Raw genomic sequence first — 20,509 nt, 5'->3', positions numbered from 1 at the left:
TTATCAAAACACGTGATTTTTTTTTACAAAACAAAATTTAGGACAAAACTGAGATGTTTTACAAAACTTAAATTTTTTGTGTAATTTGCCCTAAAGTTAAGACAATTGGTCTTCTCGATATCTCAGTAGAATATGAGATTAATGTGCATATACCAAAAGGGCAATTACTAATTCTACGATGGGCAAAATTGAAATTATATAAACCTCTTGCACTAAAGTGTAATTTGAGAGGTTATGATCCCCAAGTCATACGTTAAATAGAGAGTATACCGAGGCCCTATTACTCAAAGAATCAAACAGCTCACACTTTTAACATACCGGCTTCGAAGACCATTTGATACAACCTCATACTATGTATTCAAGTACGCTTCCGACTGATCGATTTCTCGACGGATTCATCATGTGTTATCTTAGGGATTCAGTATTTCAGTTCTCACATTATATACTTGAATTAAGTAGGATACATTTGTATATCATAATGACTATTTCTGGTAAGAATAGAATCAAAATGTCGTATGATAAGAGTATAATGGGAAATTGAAATATTAAAGGAATAAATAATACAAAAAATAATTAATATGTTAATGTTGTAAATTGGTATTATTACACTTTAATTAATTTCTAAAATAAATATAGAACATACACTTTCAAAATTATGTTACAGAGGATGTACATTGAAGGAGGAGATAAAAAAACAAATGACCTTTAGAAAAATAAAAAAATAAAAAAGATAAAAATCAACCTTTATAGAAAATTTTAAAAATAAAAGAAAATGAAAATTACATAAAGTATGTGCAAATGCATCCAAAATTATAGTGGTAAGTTCACATTTTAATGAAGATTACCATTCATAAAATCACCACTCCAATTGCCAATGAATTTTATACGCCTATTGACAAATAGATAGAAAAAGTGCTTTTAAAATAAGAAAGCTAATATCCCTACTCGTTTGTCTCAATCACATTTTTCAATGTTCACATTATACAAATATTTAATTAGATCATATATATATATATATATATACACACACACTATATTAGGTTGTATTATTACTCAAACCGGTATCCATTAGTCACTCGCGGCTCTCTCATTTTCAAGAGGGTCTTCTTTCAAGTTGGTCAATACATTCCTCGGTACTCAATGCAGTGGCCGGGGAAAACGTTTATTTTCCGAGTTAAAAATGGGATTGAAAGGAAAGAGAAAATATAAAGTTACGGATATTTCTGCTGCTGAATCTTTGGACTCACGACCTTTTGAATCTAAATTTAACTTGAAAATGATATCACTATACCAAATTTCATATCTTATCCTAATTTATAATTGAACTTGTTGGTTGTGGACACAGAGAGAACTTTTGAAGTGAATACATTATATGAACTCATATTGACTCTGAAATGAGGTGATTTTTCGTTGATGTGGTGATCACGAGTTTTTCGGGTGAAGAAGAGATAAAAAAAGTTAATTAAATTGGCCATTATCCACTGGAATTTATGAGCGAAAATTTTATTGAACATATAAATTACGAGAAGGAGTGTATCTTCCTTGAAAAAATTCCAAATTCAAGTTATCTAAAAAATTATAGAGGAGAATACTCCCTATTGGATCATCTATACAACATATGTGGCTGGGTTGACTTTTCCCGTGAGCTTGCGGAGTGTTTACATGGACCTTGAAACTTAAGGGCGAAACTCGAGACCCTCGTTATAAAAATAATAGTATGTAGAAATTCTCTCTTTAATAAAATTGTTGTGCGTCGTTCGTTCCAAAACTAATTCTTTTTGTTGCAGTAATGACTTCCGGTTCGAGCGAAAACCATCATGAGCGTGCACGGCAGGAACTGATTATCGTGCTATCATATACCACGTAATGATTAGAGAAACTTTGCATCACGTAACTCTTTCATTGCTCGCACGTTTGTAGTCCTTACTAAATTAGGATAGGACAACTAGACTCTTCTTCTAGGCAAAACCAAAAATTCATCTAAGGCCATAGACGATTAAATTACATTGATCTTCGGTTTGCCGAGCTCGGTATAGAGGCTTGTGACCCGTGTGATAGCGCGACATGAGCTTCGTATCAGTGAGCTTCGCACCGGTACGGAGATTCTTCACTCAATCACTTAACCTCCATTTGCTATTTTGTCTTATTCGGTGACTTGCTACAAGCTGGGTAGCAGGTCACCTCTTTTTTTAAAAAAAAAAACAAAACAAAACAAAAGCACTGACACAAAATGGGGCTCACCCCCTCTAATACATTCTTCTCGTCTGGGCCCACATCACTCTCACAAATGACTCCCAACTGGGCCCCACGAGCAAAAAACAAAAAACCCATATAAACATTTACCTGCATACATATATAAAGCCTGCTTCGAGTTCGACGTCACCGTCGTATGTTAGTTCAATCTCACCGTAATCTAATTTTTATTAATTTGATTCCCACTATAGATAATATGTTTGTTTCAATGATATAATCTCATTTCCATTTCCTTAATAGTATATATTTAGCGAATCTAGGCTGGAAATTTTATTATATTTAATTATGATTGATCTCCCGTTGATTCCTTAAAATCTTATTTTCTTGTTTTTGTTGATCTGTCTCTTAGGACGATTACTACCACGCAGAAAAGGAATCGAAAGAAGAAATGATGAGGCACGAGATCTGCCCAACTTGTTGGACCAATTTAATTTTAAACTACATTCTTATATTTTTTAATGATTGATTTCTCGGTGTTTCGATATACTTATTTTTCCTCTTTGTCATTAAATCCGTGACAATATCAAAGATTATCGTGTAACACCTTAGAAAATAACTTTTCCAATAGTCATTGATTTCCCCCTTATTAGTTGTGTTTATGGCAGGTTACTCAACACAATTGGCTTATGACTCTTGACTTGTTCAATAGTGTCCACTACTGTACCTATTTGATGCTGAGTGTTTGTATAGTCGAGCCACACAATTTTGCACATTAATCGGTCATACCAAACCAATACATGTGTGAAATATTGAAAAGAAAATTAGTTCATTCGTATTAATACGGAGAACGAGAAACAACAAATAATCGGGTTAAAATGCACAACAAGCGTTCACAATCAAAAGTCATGAGAGATGAAAACACGGCATGATATATGATGATGATGTCCTTTAGGTCGGCTTGAAGAGGAGCTTCAGAGGAAATCTTCAACTTCAAAGAGACAATTTGCATTGTACTCTGATTCATTCTTGTCACATTCTTTTTTTTTCTTTGTACGAATTTCCAAGGCATGTGTACGACGCTTCATCCCAGTGAATCATAGTCGACCGCAGTAGACTTTCCAGCCAACTAAATAAAAGTTCTGACTGATCTCGAATTGTTGTTCCTGCATCATCTTGCAGTTAACTGTAAGACACCCAATAGCTGGCTAAGTACAAAATCTGCTTTCATTTGTAATGTCATATAAGAATGGATCATTCAACAATCACGAGCTATCAGACAACAAAAATAACTCGAAATCCAGGGACATGAGAACCCGACCCGAGAATGAAAAACAACTCAGCTATATGATACGCAAGAAATTCCATAGCCGTGGACATTTCCGGAAGTGGTCGCTTTTACTTTCCCTCTTGCAGCGACTAGGATCTCTGTCACCACGTTCCCCAATATGATACGCAAGAAATCCATTCGCCTTTGAGGGAGAGAAGCTTAGCTCGTGCTGTTGCTGTCAAAGCTTCGACAGGCGCGGGAAGAGAGCCTGATGCCCAAATCGAGCAAGAAAGGAGGTGAAACTGAGGCGTCGTGCGAAGCTCGCCTGAGCTGTGGACTTGGTCGGAGAAGAGGGAGGCGGGCATCGACCATGTGGGCGGAGGAAGAAGGACAGGTGAAAGTGGGGAAGAAGGAAAAGAAAAATAAAAATGAAAGAGAGGGTTTTCTTGGGTGTGGAATGGGGGTGAAGAAACCGGCAACTTGTTCTACCGGTCTCGTATAAGACGTCCGATCTTTGTCTTTAACTTTTGCAAGATCTAACGGTGACAATGAGTGACTGGAGGTTAAGACCCTTGATTGAAGAATTTCCGTGCATCCGTAAGCCCGTGCCCTAGCCAAGAGTTGGCTGCCTCCTCCTCAGCAAATGCCCAGGTGACGAGTGTTGTGACTTCGCTTAGTAGTGCGAGTACCTCTCCTGCACCTGCTGGTAGGGGTGGCGTTCGCCGGTGCTATAGCACCGGAAATGAAAAATTACTTTTATTTCAACACTCTCAACCTCTAGTGACCACCAATTTGGCCGTCCGAGGGCCGGCCAAATCGGACAGCTAACCCTCGATTGGCTTCTCTTATTAGTTTCCGATCGACATAGCACGTCTCAAACACACCCTGAACCAGGACTCCATCAAAATATGCACATCATCAATTAATTTTGTGCTCCTCATTTCAAAGGAAAATCACAATAAGGAAACATGCGAACATTAATTAATTAGTTGCCCTTGAGGATGAGCATTTCAGTAACGGTGTAGCAGACGTAGGCAAAGAACTCCACGTGATTGCACCGGTTCGCAACCGCCGGAATGCTGATATTGCTCTGCTTCATGAAATTCCGGCAGTTGGTGGCCCCGTCATGGGCATATAGGAGATAAAAGTCGGCCAGCGACGAGCCCGCCTTGACATCGATGATGGTCGAGTGGAAGCTGTTGTAGGAGCCTAGGAACCAGATGGAGCACGCCTGGATCACTGGCTTCAGTGCAGGCGGCGAGTTGGCCATGGCCAAGTTTAGGCTCAGGATCGTGAGCGTATAGAGGTCCTTTTTGGTCTCCTGCTGGAAGTCGCCGTTCAGCACCTGCACACAGTCATCGTACCGAACCACAGCTGCGACGCTCTTCCTACAGACCTGCCCTATTGCACGAGCGGAGCAAATTGAACTCCCAGTAACTCCAACTCCCGATGACAGACACAGTAACATTGACGTCAACTAATTGAAAATTACTGCTGCTTAACACGACGCCACAATATGATCAGATAGAGTTTCCGGTTAAATCAAACTAATTCATTTTTGACAGTGCAGAGTTAGACACCGAATAATGATCAGTATGTGGTAAATTAAGCATCGATCCTTTTACCTCCTTGACAAATTCGGCTTCCTCACCGGCGGCAGCTAACGAGATGAGTATCGAAGCAATTGTAGCCTTTAAGATGATCATCTTGACGATTTCTGGGGATCCCGTTAGCTAGTAAAATCCTAATCCTTCTGCCAAAACTTGTGGGTTAAAAATCCAGAGCAAAATTATATAATCTCGAGAAGGGTTCTAATTAGTAAAAGGTATTGGAAATGATATGTCATTTTGGGAAATGGAATAATTAATTAAGAATAAAAGTAATATCAATCACAATTAAATAAATTACATGGAGAAACGAGTCTTAATATAGTGACACAAGGACGTCAGCTCGGAATTAAGAAATTCTGGATTCGATCATCATAAGTGGGACTTGTATGCCTATTTTTTTCATTTTAATTCTTATCCTTACATTTACTACGCACATAGACATCCCTTATAATAAAAGAATTAAATAAATTAGTTGATCTTTTTAGGATTTTATCAATTTTAATGTTGATAACCGCGAGGGGTACTTTGTCTTGGCGGGTTATATGAGTAGTTTGCCACACTCCTCACACTGGTTCGAATCCTCTCGGAATTACCTTCACAGTCTCCCCGATGGTTTACCTGTCCCATGAGTTTGTAATGTGTTTATGAGACTGAGGGAATTAGTTTGACAATACCCTCGTTAGCAAAATATATATATACATATTGTGTCGATATTTTTTATTATTTATTTCATAGATAATTTATTGTCTTCACCAAACTTAATAAATAAGTCGAGTTATTCTATATATTTTTTTAGCCAGTCACAGAATGAACTCATGCCATCACGTATATTTGATATCTCTACTCTTTCCTCATATATATATATATATATAGATTTTCCACTATAAGCACGTACAACTCTGCAAAAATATGAGACTGGGCATCATCATGCTAAGTATAACCTTAATGCAGGAATAATTTTCGAATCAAACTAAATCTCTTGGTCCCAAATTGAGGAGAGAAATGACACCGCACTAAATCCCTTTTTTCGGCCCTATCATTCTTTCGTAACTGGTTTTCCCTTAGGCATAATTGGATGATCCTTTTCCATAATAAGCAACATAAATGGATTGAGGGTCGGGGTTTCACATTTTGGGATATTTATCTAAATGAATCTTCTCTATATCCTACACACGTAGAATACAAAAGATGTCTTCTCCATATCCTACATGAATAGAATGTAGAAAAATGTGAAAACGATGTATTTACGAAGTGTTAATGATAGAATTGGACACATACACGAACTTTCGATCAAGAATTTGTTGTTCGACCAATTGAAAAACGTTTATTCACAAGCAGAGAGTTTCCAAAAATCAGCGTCTCAATTGTGCTTTTTCAACTTTTATATATTATAAATAGGTAGATAGATTAGTGGTTTATTTACCTTTGTTTTGGTTAAATTTTTTTCGGTTACTTTACTTACTCATTTTTCGATTTTATCTCGTAAAGGGAGGTTGATAAAGCAAAAAGTGCATGGTGACGGTGATCATTAATTTCTTGGCAAGAGAGAACATTAATTAACGGTCAATTTGTAGCATTAATTAATGGTCAGATTTATGGAAATTATGGTCTACATCATGACATGGCCAGTCTTGACGTTATACTTTTTTTTTTTTATAAAGAGTCTTGAAGTTATACTGTCGTGCCACAGATTTATGGAAATTATGGTCTACATCATAACATGGGATAGGTATGTAATAAGTCTTGCAGGGAAATACAAAGTGAGGCTTCTTCCATACATAGGTAAATTATACTGGTGGTCCAAAAAATTTTAATAATGTGTTAGGTTGGTTCAAATTTTTTTTTTTGCTACTTGATAGTACAAAATGTTTCAAAGTTGTAACATGATAGTACAAACCGTTATCTCACCATTGACGCCGTCAAGCGAAACTGACATGGCCGAAACGTAGCTCTGATATGTTTTTAGGAGTTGGTGGAACGTTACATGATGGTTCAAATTCTTTTGAAATTGTCACTTAATGATCCTAAATATTTTACAGATGTAACATAATGGTACAAAATGTTTCTTTAATTAACTTAAAGGTCCACCCATGTCAATGGCGAGATGACGGTTTGTACTATCATGTTACACTTTTGAAACATTTTGTACCATTAAGTAGTAAAAAAAAACTTTTTGGATCAACTTGATACATTATTAAAAATTTTTGGACCATCAGTGTAATTTACCATATATATACACATATATATATATATATATATGTATTATTCCGCACTAAATTTGACCAATTACATAGCTCAATTCACTTAACGATGGCAAAACGTGTAAAATGTAAAAGCGAAAAGTAAAAAAGACAATATTTATATTATATAAAGGTCGGTTGTGGTATATCGATTACATATAAAACTTTCTCAAATAGAGGGTTCAAATGGATTTTCAGATATCATAATTCACATTGAAAACAATAATACCATAAAAGTGTTCAAATAAATATAATTGATGGTAACTGTAATGAGTCCAAATGAAAAGTGACAAGGTCCACACATACCGATGATGAACTTAGGAATAGAATATATATGTATTCTTTTTTGTTACCTACTTGAGAAAGTCTTGTGCATAAAAAATATATCATATGGTATTGCATAACAACATACGTACAAAATAAAAATTAAAACAATTTATTACAGATTTTATACCATTTATATTAATGCTTTTAACAATCATTGGTTTATTATAAACGCCGCATAGGATATATCGATTACATATAAGAGTTTTTCAAATAGAGGGTTTAAAAAATTTAAATTATAAACCGATTATGAGTTCTGAAAAGATCTAGTATAGGCCTGAACTCAATATTAAGCATGGCGAATCACCCTTAAGAAGCGGGTAGCGATTGATGCCCACGGCACTTTATCCATTACGGCAGTTAAATCCGTAATATATTCTTTTCGTCCTGCGTTGAAAAATCAAAAGCTCAACAATTAATTGTCCCACGAAAGATCACTAAAGGTACCGCCACGTCTCAAAGACGAGAGGAGCATCTTTAATAAGACCAATGACTCGACGAATATTTTGAGAGTGACATATATATTTATATATATTTACTTTTCTGTTGACGTGACGTTAATATTCTGCGTAAATTGTTTTACATACCGTCCACATAAGGCTCGTCGTAGTGACCCTTTTGCAGGAGTCTTCTCGTTTGTGAATATGCTCCAACAGGATCTTCAACTTCTATAGTTTTGCTTAAAATTCAAGCGAAAAAATTGATGCACTCGAGAAACCAACGAAATCTCCGTTTAATTAATTCGCTTTTTTCTAGTAACCAAAAGTTTTTATGGACCTTGACTAACCCAATGTTCGAAGTATTAACTTTTACGAAAATAGTCATACAATCCTTCCATTATGTAAACAACTGCGCCAACAAGGGTTGCAAAATTGATGTTAATATTCCAAGGGAAGAACTATGTTTGCATCTTAAGAGTCGTCCTAAGGAGGAGAAATTAAGAAAGGCTATCTATATAGCCAACTAATTTCTCATCCACAATCCAATTTGAGAGTTAATGCTCGTCCCCGCACATTGTAATGGTGTACATTAGAGTTAGGGGTGAAATTGATTGGTTTTGGTAAAAATTTCGGGCACGATTTTTTTTTTCGAGTAATTTTTTTAGCCTAAAGATCACCTCAAAACTATTTAGGATAAGAGAAAAATCACCCTCCAACATCTACGATTTTTTCAGGTGGTTTATTCAGTTTTGAGTTTGAAATGACCAATTTTCAAATACAAAATTAATAAATAAAATTTATCACAACCAGACCGCATATTATAAATATTCAGTGCATTAACAAGTTCAACATAAATTAAATGTCATTCGAGTCCTACAATATCAAAAAGACTATGATACTCAAGTCTGACAATATTAAAAATAATAAAAAAAGAGTATAAAAGCGAAATGATTTCCAAATTCACAACTCTATATATATATATTATAAATTGGGTTTTAATTTGGAGGCGGGGATTGAGGAATTATTGAGTTAGGAGGTGAGCTATGCCTTGTCGCATACCTTGACATTTATGGGTAATTAAACCATACAAAAGTAAAAGGAGATGAATAGATAGAAAAAAGTAATATATAATTTTAACATTTTTACATATACATACAAACCGGGGGAATCTCTTATCTCTAATATATAAACGCATTATTCTTATAGGTTTGTTTTCGCTTGCGCTCAACCTCTCCATCGGTCGCGCGAATATGGGACCTTGCCGGTCTTATGAAAGGAAAAGACATGCTTTCTACCCATATGAAGAAGAAGGCAACATCTCCGATCAAGATCAGGAAGCTGCCGGCAACGAAGAACCTCCTCCTCCAGAAGCAAAGAAGCTGCAGCGTGACCCTGTCGTGGAAGAGATAAAGGGAGCTCTGCGTTACATCAACCCGCATTACTCGGAGAAGGAGATCGAGAACATCCTCAAGTATGCTCTCAAGAGCGAAAATATCATGAGGATTGTCTTCAGCTGTGCTAAACAGTACGGTTATGCTGCCAAGAGCTGGTAAATACGCATACAGGGCTCTCGATCGAGTCTGTATAATAATATGCATGTTTTGTATCCTATTGTGATAAAATTATGTTGTTGCTGAATAATATATGTCGTCGTCGTTGTCATGATGTGTTATCGTATGGTTTTGGCTCTCGGGTGTCATGTGATCCAGCAGAATGTTTCAAATAAATAGAATATACATAATTGTGGTACATATTCATCTTATAAGTCTCAATTACTCTTGGATTTGGATGCTTTCTCGTCTGCTCCAACTAATGACTAAGAGTTTCGCGGATGGAAATAAATGAAGCTTGGTCCATAAACAAAGAAATATATTATTCGTTCAACCTGGACGTGTAAATATAATCTTTTGTATAATCGGGAACTGACTTGAAATCATCTCTTGATCGGAATTGAGCTTCAAAAGGATTATGAAAAGCCAAGATATATGAATTCATGTTCTTAATTTCCAAACCACTAGGCTGTTCACTTTTTACATTTTACATTTTTTTTTTCTAACGAGGGGAGACTAATGAACCTAGTAAAAACAGCTTATGTCGGTTTATATGATTCTACCTGCAAAACTCTGGCTTGATAGGAAGTCCTTATTGATTTACACTCCGAACATGGCCTTCCCGGTTAAGGAACTTCGACCCTATAATGTCGATACAGTAATTTAAGGAGCTGAGCCCATTATCCTTACTTAACGCACTGAATTAATTCGTTTGGGCCCAAATACTAAAATGAGATCTCACCCGTCAAATGCTGTGTCCACTGAATCGAGACAGAAGCGAGCCATGAAGTCGAAGAATTTCCTAACAGAACAGTGCGTATCTACTGAAGGAGTATTAACATGACCAATACATAAGCCATTAGGAACGCAAATGTGTTGGCCCGCTTCTTTGTGGTGCCTCTCTTCTGTACAGCCTTACTCATGAGCTTAGAAGAGGTATGAGTGGGGAGAGAATGGTCAAAGAACATGATAAATAACATTGAATTAGAAGTACACAAAATCATTTTAGAAGTCCACAGGAAAAAAAAAATGTTTTAGAAAATAACAAAGTATCATATATAGATGGATTTTACAAAGTATATGCTGGAATGTATCATATTATTTCATGTGTAAACCCGCTTTATTTTTTCGATTACAAAGGAGGTCCAAGATTTAGTACAATAAAAGAAAATTTTAAATAACTAATAAAGGGGTACGGGTAGTCCCACTAGGTATTAAACATGACACATCTAGATTAACGGGCGAGAGCGTGCGTCACTAGCTACATGACACGAAGGATAACAAAAAAAAGGGAAATTCATTGTAGTCGCGTTCGGTCTAAACCCAATCTTGGATGAAATTCTCGTTCGTATAATTTTCCGTTTTAATTGTTTTCTTTTTCTCTATTCTCTATTAGATAAGATATTAGATGAAACTATAAACATATCAAAGTAAGAAGCGAAAAGTTTCAATCAAACATTTAGAAAAATGTGAAAGGAAACGTACGCTTCATATATAGCTTAATGTGCAATACTCTTGAAGTTGCATACCACGTCGTTATTTCATTTAATATTTTGTTTTAGGTCTACTGTCTAGGAACCTTCTTTCTAACCGATATCGATAAAAAGAGGGTGAGAAACTAAGATGGCATTGAAGCCAAAGGCTTATGTTGCTTAGGTAGCATAAAGGGCTTGCATAAGGATGCTATGAAGATTTTACTAACTTTGTGATTGTTATTAGGTGATCGCATTTTACCAACGTGAGTTGGTTCAAGCGGTTCGACGCTTGTTCTGCTTAAGCAAGGTCTTGGATTCAAGTTTTTTACAAAAAAATCAATGCTGAGAGAGTTTTACCACTTAATGGGCTGACCCGGCTCGACTGGATTAGTCGAGACTCAATTGGACTTTTAGATATCAGGGTTCACAAAAAAAAACCATAGCTAGCAAATTGTGGTGCCCATCCCACTTCCAAATGCTTGCAGCCTACGAAATGGAGAAAGTTTTATATGTAATTGGTATATCCCAAAATGTAATACAAGAATATGAACTATTCCAAATGGGCAGAAGCTGAACGAAAGGATCCATCTAATCCAAGCCCATTCCTTCAATACAGTTATTTTTCCTGAATGCATTATCTGGATAAGTTTAATGAGTTCCGATCAATTTAGGTATGAGCCAGGTCTGTCCAATATGGGAGAAAGCTCTTTATTCATCGAACTCGAGATCTTACCGAAGATGAATAGGCGCCGAATAATTTGATTCGACTCAATTGGTTAATCTTTTTATGATATATCTTAACCTTTCGCATTTTCTCAGCCAAAGGTCTCAAACCATGAATACCGATGATAACTGGATTCTAGGGACTGGCTCTCCCGAATACATGCGAAATTTGCACCGGGAGAAGTATACTCGACTCTGCTACCAGGGAGTCTACAATATCTGAGCTAATTACTAAGACTCCGCATTCAATTCCTGAATCTAATAATGCCCAACTTAACAATTCTTCTGCAAAAACTGTTCAAGCTAAAAGCTCCATGTCCATGGTAAGCTCAAAGCAACTCGACTCTCAGTCGAGCATAGACCCGAAAACGTGAAGCATCTCGGCCAATACACGAGCCAGGATTCACGGACCAGGAAGAAGGCTAGCTAGCTACCAACCAGTTAGTCTGTTACTTGTCTTTCCAGTAGCGAGAACCGAATGTAAAGTTTTTTTTTTTTTTTTGGCTGAAGGTAAAGTAAATAAGTGCAGCCAAAGTATAGCTAGCTGCTGGTCTTTTTCACGCTAATGACTCCGCTGAAAGATCCCATGGCGGGCACCGTCCGAGGAACACGAGAAAGCCGTATCCAATTTGAATTTTCCCCAACCGAAAGATACCAACAAGAAGTGAAAGTGGAAAAGAGCATGGCTGTCGTCTATTCCCGATGACCCAAGTTTTGAATTGAATTGAATTGAAGAAGAGAGATTGGGCCTCATCCAGCATCAGCCTTCTCCTCTCAGGTTCTTGCGTACTGATGAGGCAGCCAACAACCAGACTGCCATCTGTTGCCAAGTCTTTAAAAGCTCCACAGTCAACCGTACACTATGCTTTAACTGGCTATCAGATAATCCCTTGGGTATTTTTTTAATCGGTTCGGGTCGGGTTTAAACCGATCACAATTGATAACAGTCGCTTGAAACAAGACAAAGCTTTCAGAAAATGACTCTGCCGATCCGACTTCATTATTTTCACGAAACCCCTTTCCCCGATTCGTGTCAAATTTTCCCGGGCTAGCACAATAGACGGCCTTTTTAGGGATGTCAAGGTAAGGTTATAGATATGAATTTTTTATTCTCCGGTGACAATGAAGGTTCATGAGCCGGAGCCTGCTAATTGGGGATAGGCAAATGAGAAGGTGGAGTCTTGCAAGTGATTTGGAATATCTTGATTTTCAAATCGTGATGAATGCATTGCACTATACTCTCTTCCCCACTCTCTTCCCTTTATTATTATATGGGGATTCCCAACGGACAAGGAATTCCGAGTAATGCAAGTAGGGGTTACCACACGTTCTGGAAAAGCTTTTATCTAATAGTCTAGACGGACATGCAGCGACAACGAACTCTCCGATCATATGAGTTCGGTCTTGGTGAAAAATTCTTAAACCCGAATAACTTCGACCCGTAAGGTGCGTGTTGATGCCCAAAGGCATCAGAGTCCTACTTCGTCTCCGTAATTTTAAACGGGACATTTCTCTTTTCACTGCAACGTACTCTGCCCCATACATTACCGGTGTTATCTTCACGTGACTGACTCTGAGCTTGCGTTCTCAGTCCCCACCCCTCTCTCTCTCTCTCTTTCTGCTCTCTTCACCTCTCTCTCCCATGGCTTTACTCCCTGCGAAGGAAGAAACAAAATGGACCAGCCATGTCGTCATGTAGACCATGATTGCTAGATTTCCTCCTTAACGAAGCAGCCGCAGGCAGAGTAGAGAACAAGACGACAGAAGGAAGAACCCTTCCCACTGCCAAATCTCATGTCCCTCTAACAATGCCGGAGCTAAAACAACCTTTCTTCCTTGCCCCCCTTCTTCTTCATCTTCTTGTTACAGTCTCTGCGTCTTCCGGGTCGACCGGTCGACTTCCGTCCGACGCGGCGGCTCTGCTCTCATTCAAGTCGAAGGCGGATTTAAAAGGGAACCTCCCGTTCTCTACCAATGGCAGCCTCCGCTACTGCAGCTGGGCCGGCGTCACGTGCCTCCAAGGCCGAGTGGTCCGGCTGGTCGTCGAGGGATTTGATCTCGGCGGCGTTTTTTCGCCGGACTCGCTTAGCCGGCTCGACCAGCTCCGGGTCCTCAGCCTGCAGAACAACTCACTCTCCGGGCCCATCCCCGACCTCTCCGGCCTCGTCAACCTCAAGACCCTCTTCCTCGACCATAACTCTTTCTCCGGCCCCTTCCCGCCGTCGATCTTCTCCCTCCACCGCATCAGGACCGTCGATCTCTCCCACAACAACCTCACTGGGCCGCTCCCCCCGTCATTGACCAAGCTAGACCGGTTGAACTACCTCCGGCTCGACTCGAACCGCTTCAACGGGACCGTCCCGCCGCTTAACCAGTCCTCCCTCCAGACGTTCAACGTCTCCGGCAATGATCTCAACGGCGCAATCCCGGTGACCCCTGTGCTCTCCCATTTCGGGGTGTCTTCGTATCTGCCGAGCTCGGGGCTTTGCGGCGAGATCGTGCACAAGGAGTGCCGCCCAGGGCCGCCATTCTTCAACTCTTCCGCACCGGTGGTGGCAGCGCCGCCGCCAGGGGCAGTGACGCTTGGACAGAGCGCAGAGCTCCACGGGGTGAACCTCACCGGACCACCCCCACGAGGCGACCACAAGCGGACCCCGCTTATCATCGGGTTCTCGTGCGGGGTCCTCGTCCTGGTGGGATCGGTCGTCTGCTTCGTGCTGGCTCTGAGGAGGCAGAGGACGAGGTCCCGAGCTGGCACAGAGGCGGACGAGGCGGAATACGTGGCTGCGGCCGCCCAAGAGGCGGCATTGGTGCGGGTGGAGCAGGAGGCCGAGCTGGAGGAGAAGGTGAAGAGGGTGCAGGAAGGGATGATGCAGGTGGGGGCGGGAGCCGGAGTGGGGAGGAGCGGCAGCCTGGTATTCTGTGCAGGGGAGGCGCACCTGTACACGCTGGAGCAGCTGATGAGGGCGTCGGCGGAGCTGCTGGGGAGGGGAACGGTGGGGACCACGTACAAGGCGGTGCTGGACGGCCAGCTGATCGTGAGCGTAAAGAGGCTCGACTCCGGGAAGGTGGCGGGGGTGAACAGGGAGGCGTTCGAGGGGCACATGGAGGCCGTGGGCGGTCTCCGCCACCCGAACTTGGTCCCACTCAGGGCTTATCTGCAGGCCAAGGAAGAGAGGCTCCTCATCTACGACTATCAGCCCAACGGCAGCCTATTCTCCCTCATTCATGGTACGCCCTTCACCTCTAAACTCTATAACCACGTAGGAAATGTCACTTGGTACAATCGACTGATTCACGATAATATCTGCCTATAACACATTTCACGGTCGGTCGATTATATTACCGCTTAGTATAAGGGAAACATGAAATATAAAAGGTATAGTAGAAGGTCAAAAGTGAATTATGTGACATGTGAGGGCCGAATTATAAAGGATATAGGGTATAAATCAAATTAAAAATTAATTGGTCTTATTTTCTTTACGTGGGTAGATATATAGAGTATAGTAGTTATGACTGGATGATGCATAGATTTGGGTGTATCTATGTTTTTTTCCTTTCCACGCCGAGAATCTTGCTGCCGTGCGAAATTGACAAAAATTAATGGATGCTTCGTGTTTGATTAGTTCAATTCATCAAAGCTTTAGGAAAGACTATGGTGCATGAGATGCTGTCGTATTATTAGGCACTTTGTCCCACGCGTGTTCCATAGGGAACATAGGCCTTGCTCTCCCATGTTCATTTCAAATAGAATAATGTGTACGATAGGGTATGACTCACGGGTAAAACAGTATGTTCAATCACACCCTTTAACTTGAAAAAGTTCGAGGTGCACTGCTTTAAGTTTGATCCAACGTCGTAGAAGCTCGAGTTTTTTGGTGATTGAAAATGGATTTCATCTTATTGGGATGATCCAATGATCCATATGATTTGGACTAATAACTGATAATGAAGAGAATCATGATTATTTCTTGTTAGTTGGGATGATCCATATGATTTGGACCAGTTTTTCATCTAAAAGAATCATGATTACTTCCTGTTGATCCATTGTAGAATAGATACATAAGAAGCGCAATAAAAAGCTTCTAGATGAAAATCAAATTTAAAATCTCATGATTTCAAGTCGACGAATGGTGTGACTATATTGAATCTTTGATCAATAGTTGAATTATAATGACGGAGACTGTAGTGGCGGTGGGCCAGGGAGTATCCATTTGCTTTCACAACCTTTGGGCAGTGTCCTTATATAGGAGGCCCATTCTGAGGGCCCATGTTTCCTCTTTTCCCCATCGACTTTATGGTTACTTTGATTTTGCCTGCCCAAAAGTATATGTCACCGTCGTGTTTGTTTTTCCTTAATTTGATTTCCCAACATTTCATTCTCTGCGTTTGTGCCATTTGATGTCGGATATTCAAGATCTTGCGGTAGTAAAAGTTATTGATGAAGCGTCGGGTTTGTCGAGAAGTTATACCATATCATTCGGTGTACCGGTGTTGATGATGCTCATGTTCAGGTTCTAAATCGTCACGGGCGAAGCCGCTCCACTGGACGTCATGCCTGAAGATAGCCGAGGATGTTGCCCAGGGCCTGTCTTACATCCACCAGGCGTGGCGGCTCGTGCACGGCAACCTCAAGTCCTCCAATGTCCTTCTGGGCCCTGACTTCGAGGCCTGCGTGTCCGACTACTGCCTCGCCACTCTCCTCCTTCCCAACCCTCTGCCACCACCCGATCACGACAATGATCCGAATCTTTTGGTGTACAAAGCCCCAGAGACCCGCCACTCCACCCGGTCCCAGCCCACCACCAAGTCGGACGTCTACGCCTTTGGCACCCTGCTCCTGGAGCTCCTGACCAGCAAGAACCCGTCACAGCACCCGAATGTGGAGGGGGCACAAGCAGAGGAAGTGATGGGTTGGGTGAGGTCGACGAGGGAAGACGATGGGGTGGGAGGGGACGATCGGTTAGGGATGCTACTCGAAGTGGCCTTGGTGTGTAGGCTGAGATCGCCGGAGCAGAGACCAACTATGTGGCAAGTATTGAAGATGTTGCAGGAGATCAAGGAGGGGGTGGGGGAGGATGATCATGAATTGGACCTACACAGCAACAATGGATCTGTCTCTTAGCTTTCAACGTCTCCTTCTCTCTATAGTATTGTAGCTTTCTTTGTACTATAATTTGACAATTTCAGATGAATAGAAATTATTCAAGAGATAGACCTAAATTTCGTTTTATGCCTCATCTTGATTTCTAGGTGGATTTGGCAATTTGGTTGCAAACCCATATATATATATATATATATGCGCTATCTGATTTTGGTATTTATTTTGTATAGCTGTCCATTTTCATTCAATCTCGATTCTCCTATTTAAAGAAACAGGGATAAAGATGACTCCGACTGAGACATTTTAGAATAGAGATACAGTTCACAAAAAAGAAAAAAAAAAGATATATATGTATTTTAATTTCTCAGTTATTCCATAATGATAAAATCACAAGTTTGGGTCAATCTTTTACTCAGTCACAGAAGATCGAACAAAGTCAAACTTTGGCTTGTTTGGATTGCCGGATCTGGAGGGATGAGTTATAGAGTGTTATAATAATTTATATTATAATTCACCGCAACTCACCTTTCCTAATCATTTATAACCCGCGATCCAAACAAGTATTTAATGTGTTCACCCATGAAAATCTTATAAGATATTTAGTTAAAATTCATATATAATATATAAAAACAACTTATAAAAAAATTCTAATAATTCATTTATAATTCAAATACTCATTGTAAAGCAAGAAAATCACAATTTACATAATTTATTTGAATATACGATATACTAGTAAAATTCTCGTGCGCACAAGGGAAATTGGAAATATTGACAATTTAAAATGTCCTTGTACTTTTTTTTAGAGTTAAGTAAGACTTACTTTTGTAATAATTAAATAAATGTGACATAATTAATTCAAATTTAGTGATTTCATAGTTAAGTAAATATTTATTTAATTATTAATTATTATATATTATTATTTATCATGCATCATATAATAGGTTATTATATATATATATATATTATTATCATTATTTTTACTTACTTGCTTCATAGTTAAGTAATGTATGGTTTAAATTCTTTTTCAAATTAAAAAATTTTAATTTTATATTATAAAAACTAAAAAAGTCATGAGAGTATGAAAATTTATCGCATTCTTCGTAAGGATTCTCAAAATGCTTCCGCTTGTATTGTATTCTCCGCGAGAATTCTTGAAATCCTTCCGCTTTATTTTATTTTATTTGCTTAGAAGATAAATTGCTTCCGCTTTACTTATAAATAATAATAGATAATAGAAATGGATATGTATTGTAGACTAACTCACTCACCAGTCAATGTTCTTCATCGATTCTAACATTATTGTAATAAATTAAATCTGCTAATGAGACAGATATGAAGGTAGGATATTAGGATTTTCCAAACAACTAAACAAGATTTTGCCCCAAAAATATAACAAATAAACAAGATCGTAATCTTCTATTATGCTTATTGATTTTATTTTCTTATCCTTATCATCTTATATATATATATATATATATATATATATATAGATCCCAATTAAAAGCGGAAGACCAAAATGAGAAGACCAAAGAGTCGTAGAGCACTGGGAGAGAGAGAGAGAGACAGAGGGGCGGCTGAGGCTGAATCGGAGCTGAGCTGAGAGAGAGAGGGACATGTCGGGAGGCATAGCGCGCGGCCGCCTCACTGAGGAGCGGAAATCATGGCGCAAGAACCACCCCCACGTCCGTACCCACCTCCTCCTACTCCTTCTCCTCCGCCACTGGTTGCATGTTCCGGTGGAGTCAATTCAATTCCTTTCCCCCCCTTCTTGATTGCTCGTTGACGATTTTGATTTTGATTTTGATTGAACACTAGGGCTTCGTGGCCAAGCCGGAGACTGTCGCTGATGGGTCTGTCAATTTGATGGTTTGGCATTGCATCATTCCCGGGAAGGCTGGGGTTAGTCCTCTCTATCCATCAATCCGCATGGTTCCCTTCTCTTGATTCTAATTTGTAGTGCTGTGGCCTTTTGATTCTGCTGCTGGGTTGTTGTAATTCTGGAGCTTTTAGATGCTTGTGGGTGCTTGACTTTGGCCATTGACGGGCCTCAGCCTGGCTGTGGCCTTTCAGCTCATGTTGACCTGATCTGTCACGCTTAATTAAACTTGTTGGTAAAGTTCTACCCGTTGTTCCTGGAGAGTAAATGATCGAATGGTCTTCTATTGGGCTGCATGTGCTTTATTTTGTTGTTTATAAGAATGTGAAGCTTGATTGTTTAACCAGTAGAGCTAGAATCGAAATCTCGGAGATCGTGGATCATTGTACCTGTTTCAAGTGGTTGCTTGTTCATGATTTGAGAGAAGTGGGAGAACAATGGATGTGCAAACTAAAAATCAGTTTGTTTGATTTCAGTTGAGACTCCCAATGTAAAACATCGATATAAGTAGTCCAGCACGGTTTTAGTTGAAAATCATATGCACTTGACCTGGTTGATCAATGGTCATGCACTAGCTGCTTTAGGGTTGGATTCTAAAACGACAGATTGCCTGTTTTTACAGAAGTTTGCCTAAAGCTGGGTTAGCTTAATAGTCGGTTTTCAAGTTCCTCCTATAGCCTATACTATTTATGGATTGGAGGGTAATTTATTCTACAAACATGATTTATTCAGGGAACATGTACTGTTAACTCTCATCTTTTCTTCCTTCTTCATCTTCTAGATTATTTTGATGGGATTGAGAACTATTGGGCTTGGCAATCCCTTTTTTTCCTTTCTGGGTAAATATGTGACTTATCTGAACGAGGGCCACTGGTGGTATTATGAGTCTGACTATCGACAGGTTTGTGAATCAAGAACTTATGATGCCATTTCTACTCTTGCAGACGGACTGGGAAGGTGGGTACTTTCCACTTACCCTCCACTTCACTGAGGATTACCCGAGCAAGCCTCCGAAGTGCAAGTTTCCTCAAGGGTTCTTCCACCCTAATGTCTACCCATCTGGTACTGTGTGTCTGTCGATCCTCAATGAGGATAGTGTAAGTTGATGTTTCTGTCGCTCACTGGGCTCAACAGACTATTGGATCATTTTCTTTGCCAGCAATTCTTAACCGTTCTATTTCTATTCTGAAGGGCTGGAGACCCGCTATAACAGTGAAGCAGATCCTGGTGGGGATTCAGGATCTGCTGGATCAGCCAAATCCTGCTGATCCTGCACAAACTGATGGGTATCAACTCTTCATTCAGGTTAGTAAAATTCTACATATTTTCGGAATATAGATATTCATTTTGTTTTCCAGCTATGTGTCCACATGAGACGTTAGACTTACTATCGAAGCTTCCCTCAATGTGCAGGATCCAGTGGAGTACAAGAGAAGGGTGAAGCAACAAGCCAAGCAATATCCGCCTCTTGTTTAGATATGTAGGGCAAGCGTTTTATTGACATCTCTTAGCTGGGAATTTCATGGTAGATGCACTGCCTTCTTTTTCTAATTAGTCGGGGAACTTTCATGTCTTTCGTGACCATGAAAGTAGCTAGGCTTTAATGAACGGTTATCCAATATATGCAGCTTATTGACAGACAATGAAAGGAACTGTGAAAAGCTTGAATTGGCTAAGTTTTTCAGCTCGAGAAAATTACAGTCTCCT

At 39.6% G+C, this 20,509-nt stretch overlaps 3 protein-coding genes across 5 annotated transcripts; 2 read left to right on the top strand and 1 right to left on the bottom strand.

Moving 5' to 3' along the window:
* Positions 1 to 2,976: 2,976 nt before the first annotated feature.
* Positions 2,977 to 5,401, bottom strand: LOC116213243. 3 transcript variants are annotated; one of them, XR_004158028.1, is made up of 3 exons: positions 5,086 to 5,397; positions 3,512 to 4,856; positions 2,977 to 3,376 (listed from the first exon to the last, which is right to left on the bottom strand). XR_004158028.1 is itself a non-coding variant. In XM_031548112.1 (2 exons), the coding sequence occupies exon 2, from the start codon at positions 4,926 to 4,928 to the stop codon at positions 4,446 to 4,448; it is 483 nt and encodes a 160-aa protein (XP_031403972.1). In that variant the 5' UTR covers positions 4,929 to 4,954; positions 5,086 to 5,401; the 3' UTR covers positions 2,977 to 4,445. The 3 variants fall into 3 exon arrangements, 2 of the variants coding, with proteins under 2 accessions (XP_031403972.1, XP_031403971.1); XM_031548112.1 differs by having other exon boundaries at positions 2,977 to 4,954; positions 5,086 to 5,401; XM_031548111.1 differs by having other exon boundaries at positions 2,977 to 4,856.
* A 7,686-nt stretch (positions 5,402 to 13,087) lies between these two features.
* LOC116215528 (probable inactive receptor kinase At5g67200) lies at positions 13,088 to 17,062 on the top strand. Its single transcript, XM_031551270.1, has 2 exons — positions 13,088 to 15,053; positions 16,337 to 17,062. The coding sequence occupies exons 1-2, from the start codon at positions 13,631 to 13,633 to the stop codon at positions 16,945 to 16,947; spliced, it is 2,034 nt and encodes a 677-aa protein (XP_031407130.1). The 5' UTR covers positions 13,088 to 13,630; the 3' UTR covers positions 16,948 to 17,062.
* A 1,363-nt stretch (positions 17,063 to 18,425) lies between these two features.
* Positions 18,426 to 20,506, top strand: LOC116214769 (SUMO-conjugating enzyme SCE1). The gene is made up of 5 exons (XM_031550227.1): positions 18,426 to 18,608; positions 18,742 to 18,825; positions 19,747 to 19,899; positions 19,994 to 20,107; positions 20,216 to 20,506. The coding sequence occupies exons 1-5, from the start codon at positions 18,540 to 18,542 to the stop codon at positions 20,276 to 20,278; spliced, it is 483 nt and encodes a 160-aa protein (XP_031406087.1). The 5' UTR covers positions 18,426 to 18,539; the 3' UTR covers positions 20,279 to 20,506.
* The last annotated feature ends 3 nt before the right edge of the window (positions 20,507 to 20,509 follow it).

The sequence above is a fragment of the Punica granatum genome, chromosome 7, assembly GCF_007655135.1.
Source record: "Punica granatum isolate Tunisia-2019 chromosome 7, ASM765513v2, whole genome shotgun sequence".
Classification (NCBI taxonomy): domain Eukaryota; kingdom Viridiplantae; phylum Streptophyta; class Magnoliopsida; order Myrtales; family Lythraceae; genus Punica; species Punica granatum.
Note: the sequence above shows the minus strand (reverse complement) of the source record. Positions and strands in the feature narration are given on the sequence as shown.